The sequence below is a fragment of the Triticum aestivum genome, chromosome 1D (assembly GCF_018294505.1).
Source record: "Triticum aestivum cultivar Chinese Spring chromosome 1D, IWGSC CS RefSeq v2.1, whole genome shotgun sequence".
Lineage (NCBI taxonomy): Eukaryota > Viridiplantae > Streptophyta > Magnoliopsida > Poales > Poaceae > Triticum > Triticum aestivum.
This window is the reverse complement of record NC_057796.1, coordinates 7,105,245-7,112,369: the sequence shown is the minus strand read 5'-3', so window position 1 is coordinate 7,112,369 and position 7,125 is coordinate 7,105,245. Positions and strand designations below refer to the sequence as shown.

General features: G+C 43.9%; 1 protein-coding gene across 2 annotated transcripts; it reads left to right on the top strand.

Annotated features, from left to right (window-relative positions):
- Positions 1-350: 350 nt before the first annotated feature.
- On the top strand, positions 351-6,378 carry LOC123179829 (zinc finger CCCH domain-containing protein 43). 2 transcript variants are annotated; one of them, XM_044591720.1, is made up of 6 exons: positions 351-1,303; positions 2,856-2,951; positions 3,128-3,403; positions 4,393-4,713; positions 4,792-5,697; positions 5,821-6,378. In XM_044591720.1, exons 1-5 carry the CDS (start codon positions 452-454, stop codon positions 5,368-5,370), a joined length of 2,124 nt encoding a protein of 707 aa, XP_044447655.1. In that variant the 5' UTR covers positions 351-451; the 3' UTR covers positions 5,371-5,697; positions 5,821-6,378. The 2 variants fall into 2 exon arrangements, with proteins under 2 accessions (XP_044447655.1, XP_044447656.1); XM_044591721.1 differs by lacking the exon at positions 5,821-6,378 and having other exon boundaries at positions 4,792-4,973; positions 5,069-5,311.
- The last annotated feature ends 747 nt before the right edge of the window (positions 6,379-7,125 follow it).

Here is a 7,125-nt window from a genome sequence, read left to right as displayed (position 1 = left end):
AATTTTGTATTCCAAACAACATTTGTGAATTGGAAGAAAGTTGTGCAAATTTCAAAATGTAAGCATATTTTAATTTAAAAAAGTTCATTGATTTTAAAAAGTGTTCATGAATTTGTGTGTGTGTGTGTGGGGGGGGGGGGGGGGGGGGGTGGCGAATGCCTTTCCGCCTCTTAATTTCTGCTTGTCATGTGCACCGGCATCACAAAGTGAGCATGTTCACTGGCGAAGTAGCAATAGTGCAAAAAGCTAAAGAAGTTCCTCTGCGTTAAGGAAGTGAGTCAAAAGAGATTGTTCGTACGGTTTCTTTCTTTTCTTTTCCCTTTGTCTAGGCCTATGGGTCTTCTTTCCTTCTGTCTACTTTTTTCAGTCCAATGCTCCTCGACCCCATAAGCAAACACAGCGAGAGTTCGTTCGTGTGTCCTCATTCTTTCTCCTCTCAATCAACGCTCCGATGGGCAACTCCGGCGAGATCAAGCAGCTAGAGCTGGAGTACCAGCGGCGGCCCGGCCAGCCCGACTCCTTCTGCTACGTCAAGTTCGGGAGCCGCAGGTTCAGTTCGGAGACAGGCGAGCTCAAACAGCTGGAACCGGAGTGCCCGCGGCGGCCCGGTAATCCGGACTGCCCGATGGGTGACTCCCCTGGTTCTGCCACACCGTCCTCCTCGATGAATCTCGCCAACTCGAAGGCTGGCGAGATCAAACAGCTGCAGCCGGAGTACCCGCGGTGGCCCGGCCAGCCCGACCGCTTCTACTACCTCAAGTTCGGGAGCAGCACGTCCAATTCGGAGATCGGCGAGATCAGCGAGCCAGACTGCACGATTGGCGCCTCTCCGATAGACCCCTCGTCCGTCGCTTCAGCCACACCGCCTTCCTTGCTGAATCTTGCCAATTCGGAGACCGGCGAGATCAAGCAGCCGGAGTACCCGCGGTGGCCCGTCGAGGCCGACTGCTCGATGAGCGACTCCTCCTTGTCGTCTGTAAGCATCACCACTCCTCCTTCAGAAGACAAAAGAAGAATAAAGAAGAAAAGCATCACCGCTCCGTTGGGTGACCCCTCCTCCCATGGCTCCGCCGCACCGCCGGCCGATTCAGAGACTGGCGAGAAGCAGCCGGAGCCGGAGTACCCGCTGCGGCCCGGCAAGAGCGACTGCTCCTACTACGTCAAGTTCGGAAGCTGCAGGTACGGGATGAATTGCTGGTTCAATCATCCTCTCTACATGCATGGTAGCCGTGGGCTTCAGCGGGATAATTGGGTTGGAAGGAACAGCAGTCGAGCATCTAACTCATCCGAGTACAAGCAGCAGGTGCGTTCTCTCTCTCTGCCTCGTCAATGTCCCTGTTAGCTATCAGGATCATGAGTTCATGACCCCTCATCTGTTATTATTGATTTACTCCCTTGGTAGTGATCAAAACGCTCTTATATTTCTTTACGGATGTAGTACATTTGATGAATATTCATAAGCATATCAATCAGTAGGGGTCGGCGGAGCATGCATGAGAAAATGTGACCCTGCTGCACCACTTTAAAGGGATGCCGAAATTAAACCAAAATAGTGTAATAAAGTGTACTGAATTGTAGTGCGTATAGCATCATTTTGTCCTTTGGGGTTATTTTATTTCTTTCGAGAAGACACTTGTCTCCCCGCAAAAGAAGAAGAAGACACTTGTCTATAGTGTACTGTATTTATATTTGACAATGACACATGAATATATGCACGATCAACTAGATAAGTTATAAAATCCATAAGACTACCCTAACCTATTCAATTTTTTGCATACTACAAGTTGGGTCATAGGTCCGAAAAATAAGAGGTGCTTAGATATCCACATATATAATTTAAGGAGTACTCCCTCCTCCTGAAAAAAATATACGAGCGTTTAGATCACTAAAAAACAACTTTAGTGATCTAAGGCCCTATTTGGTTCATAAGTCCTAGGACTTTTTGTAGTCCCAACTAAAAAGCCCCTAGTCCCTAAAAAGTCCCTCCCTGTTTGTTTCCAGGGACTAAAAAGTCTCTAGTCCCTCCCTAGAGATTATTGAATGACCATGTTACCTCTAGTATATAGAAAATAACAACCAAACAACACCTTGGGGTGGCGGGCCAATGGGTGCATGGAGGGGCATTGTTGGAAAAGTCCCAGAAAAGACTCGCCTTGAGAGTCTTCTTCATTTAGTTCCAAAAAGCAACTTTTAGTCCCTAGTAGTCCCTCCTGTTTGGTTAACAAGTCTCTAAGAGGAGCTTTTTCTAGTCCCTACATCAAAAAGTCCCGGGAAACAAACACCCCCTAAACACTCTTATATTTCTTTACGGAGTGAGTACTTCAATTGGATTTGTACCTCTAAAAGTAGTTTTTTCTTAGCTGAATATAAAAGCAGCTTTGATGGACATAAGTTAACTTATCATGTATATGGAACAAATCATCAAAAGTTTGATTACCCTTTATTTTTTTTAGGATGACATTTTTCTGATTGGATATTAGAATGACCTTTGGCATGAGACTTCCAGTAATCCGTCGACATGGGCCGAATGCAACTAAGCCTACGTGGTTTGTGAACCAGACCCCGATATTTCCTTTGAGGCCTAAAATGCATTGCAGCCCGACACATGACTGTTGGGGCTACCTCCCGGGCCTTCATCAGTTTGCTGATGCACACATGGACTAGGGTGATTAACTAGGCCCCATATGATAGTAAGCACTACTCGCAAATTGTTTGCGCCATGATATATGTGCATCCGGGTTAGCACATTGGACTCGGTCCCTGTCAGCTGGTAGGACAGGACCAAATTGTTACCTTAAAAAGTGATGTGTTATTTTGTTTAGAAAAATCTTACTTTTAATACAAACACTTTTCAGTATACTTTCGACAAAGCATGCAACTACAACCGCCATGAAGGAAAAACCAAAGTCAAGCAAGTGAAGCTGAATTTCCTTGGGCTTCCACTGCGTCCAGTAAGTCTTTCTGCAATTCGTGTTCCTGTTGTCGAGTTCCTTGTCCACCGAAGTTTTGTCGCTCTAATCATTTCTTGGTTTTCATTTATATATCCTTTCCTTGCACTGTAAATATATAATGCTTTTAACACTCCTATTTTGCATAAATTACTCTTTTTTGGGGTGAAATCCTACAGGGTACAATACTATGTTCGTACTATATGAATCGCGGAACATGCAAATTTGGCACCAACTGTAAGTTTCACCATCCAGATCCAGAATCAGAAGACGAGATTTTGAATGCTCCTCAGCATACTACTCAAGGATCATATCAAATGAACCTTTCAACAAAGCATGTCCAACGAGCACTGAATGGGCATTCTGTTCCCTTAGTTACATCACCAACTATTGGAACATCAGAAATAGTTCCAACTCAAGGAGTCAATCCATGTCCAGAATGGAGTAAATATCAGGTATACAATATGGGACTATCCATTTCTATGTTGTCTGAATTTTTCATAAATCTCAGTCATATTTCTTAACCTTTGGATCAATATCATACCATCACCATTCCCATCCCATTCCATTTATGGAATTAATCTTTGTAAGATAGAATTTGAGGAATTGATCAACCCTGATAAAAAATAAAAAGATAAAAATAAATCATACTTAGAAATAATTATTGGAAAGGTTGAACCCTGATTTTAAACTGAAAATAATAAAAGCGTAGTACTCCCTCGGATCGATATTTCACCGGATTGCGTATTTTAGTCTTTGTATTGTGCAATTTCAGATGACTAAGATTCACAAAAATATCAGGTGGCCAAGAATTAGCAAAACTGAAACAATATTTGATATTCAAAACATGTTGTTCTGCTTCCTGGAAATTGGATTCATATTATTGTTCGAAGTGATTCAGATTTTGCTACATGATATTAGCCCCAAAAAGAAGGGACAATTACATATTATATTTCTATGGCAAATTTTGATTTGGGGTGGGGGTAGGTAGACATACATTCAACCTAACATGTACCGAATTTCCAATTTAAATTCAATGTACATAAGGCGGAGCAAAAATGACAATTCTTACTCCGAAAATAATCCATTGACATTTGTCTTGTACTAGCCCTGCAATATTTATTGTTCCTCTGCCGTAGTATAAGTGGACCGTACAAATAGAGTGTGTCGGTGAAGCCGCTCTCATAAGTTACTTAATTTAGATACTAACCTTCCCGTCCCCCTTCATATCCTAACACAAATACATAGAGAACACCAAATAAAAACTCATAGTACACATGGATGGTTCTGATTTGCTCAACTATCTTCTTCATTACTCTCCAGATTAAACATCATCAATCTTATAGTAGTGTTACATATTCCACTAATAGGATCCGCAAGTTAGCAAGTGATATATAAGAGCTTGACGTTTAGTTTGTAACTATATGAAATTGTGTAATTGTAGATGGATGAAAACAAGCAAGGAAAATCAGATTGGGATCCTTTCACTACTAAAGTTTTTTGTGATATTTGTACCGATGAGGTTTTATCTGGAAATCGACCAACCGACCATTTGAATGGTATTGGGTATGAGAACTTATGCGCCAAGTTTAATGAAAAAACAAAAAAAGGCTACAATCACAAGCAATTTGAAAGTAAGTGGGAGTCATTGAAGAAAGACTACCAGACATGGAAGGCATTGATGGAGAGTGAAGATAATCTAGGGCAGGGTACTAAAATGAATACAATATCTGCAAGTCTAGAATGGTGGGCAAAAAAGATGGAGGTATAACTTCCTTTTCATTTACGGCTTCCTGTATATCTATTTTTACCTAAACATATTGTCCTTTCATATTTTATTCAGGTAATGCCAGATTGCGGAAAGTTCTGTTTTGCGCCACTCGAGAATGTTAATCTTTTAAATATAATGTTCGAGGATATGGTGGATTTAGGTTCAACATCACCTGAAACTAATTTGGAAGTCAATGCAACTATCAGAAGTGAGCAAGGTCCTGGTGATGGAAATGATGTAGGCATCATTGATAAGTATGTTAATGAGCAATCTAAAGAGGCAATTCTACAACAATCTTCTAAAAACGAACCTAACTTGATGAAACTCAAGACAAATTACGTGCATGCAGAACTCAATGATCTTGTTAACTTTGAAGAAAATCTGAACCCAAGCAATTTGGCAACATCTATGAGGATCGATCGAGTAGGAAGCAATATTTCTGAGATCATGGAGTTGGTTGTAGGTGCTGGAGCTGAGGAGGGAAGTGATGAACATTTCATTGCTACTCAATTATTTATTAGAGCTGAACATCGAGAAATGTTTCTTACTCTAAAGACCCCTCGAGGAAGACTTAGGTGGCTTAAAAAGATGTGCCAACTGAAGGATCCTACTTCAAGTGTAGCTGATGTTTATTCGGTAAAACTAATTTGAGTTGTTGTTATCATGAGACCGTTTAAAAGTAATGTACTGGTTTAATGCTATTTTATTTTACGAACATGCTAGTTTTTTATGTAGCTTCTAAAATCACTTTTGATTTCGTGTGAATGCACTGAGCTCTTACTGTGATTCATCATATCACGTGTCCCTCCAATCTCTTCGGCAAAAGAGGAAATGTCCTGATCTTAATTTATCTAATGCCCTATGAAATATGTTCTCTAGAATGTACCTCTAACTGAACCGCAGCTTGAAGGGGACCTGCTGCAGCCATCAGCCTCTATTGCATCCTTCCGGAACATCGCACCCTGATATATCTCCAATGTATATATTTTTTCCAGATACTTTTGCTATTTTTTTCATCTCTAATTTGCTTGATTTGAATGAAAAGAAATCCGGACCGACGTTGTTTTTAACAGAACTATCATTATGTTGTATTTTGTGCAGACATAAAACTGCTCGGAATTGGACGGAGATTTCTGGAGATTTTTCTGGAATATATAATGTTTGCAGCGAAGAAGGACCAGAGGGGGGCCATCAGGTCGCCACACGGCCTGGTGGCATGCTCCCCCAGGGGGCACCACCTGACCGTGTAGGCCCCCTGGCCACTCCCATCCAATGTCGGCAACACCATTGCCTTCGGCCGCTAGGAGGGCTAGAACAGAAGTACAACCAGCCGGATCCATGCAGAGGATGGGGAAGGGCACGTCGTAGCCAGGAGGAGGAGAGTCGCCACCGCTCGATTTGGCCGAAACTTACATCCCTCGTACCGCACACGAGCACACAGGAGGCCTCCGCTCCCACACAGCCTGCCCACGTCGTCGCCAGGAGCACCTGCCGTCGTGTCGCGGAGCCCCGCGTCATCCCATCGCCACCGCTCAACTGGCCACCCCGCGCCCAGTCGCTGGTGTTGAGCAGAGCGGGAGGGTGGAGGGAGGATGGTATGAAAACGAGCTAGGGTTCCCGCTAGTCGCTCGCGGGAGCGACGTGAGAGGGAAAGGGGAAAGGGTCCAGTTGGAGCTTTTTTGAGTAAATTGCAAAATACCACCATAATTATGGACCTTAAATAAAAAAACACCATTATTCAGTTTTCTTCTGCAAAAGTCCACCGCCATTGTACCGATAGTTTACGAAAAATGCCGGTTGGATGATTAGATCAGTTTAATGATAAATCTGACGGATGGGTCCCACTGTTAGATGCCACATGGCCAGGGAAAATGGATGACAGTCAACCTCTGATCTACGTCCTTGGCATTTTGCCAAACACATAGCAGGGGCACCAGGTTGGCAGCCCGGTGCACGCCCCGGCCACCCTCCTCTCGGGCAGCCACCACCCAGTGCGCCACAACTATCTTGGCCCATGCCGCACTGCCGCCCCGAGCTTGCGCCACTCATGTTGCTCTCACCGCCACAAATAACCGCTGCCCCAAGGGTGCGTACTGCTGTTACTCGCTTCCTCTGCTTGTGCTCTCCGCACGTCCAACCTCAACGGCTCACTCAGGGAGACCTCGGCCGTGCTCTCGACGTCCTCAGCAAGCCTCGGCACCCACCGGAAACGCACCCGGCACATCGTCGACATTCCGACGCGGCTCTCCTCCCCACTACGCTCCTAGGATCTCGGGTCTTCGTGTCATCCGTAGCTATCACAATCGCTCCTCCGTTCTTCTCTCCTTTTATTTCATTTTGTTTAAACGACACATGGATCCCACATGTCAGCTCGGTTAGACAATAACATCCGTTTTTTCAGGAACC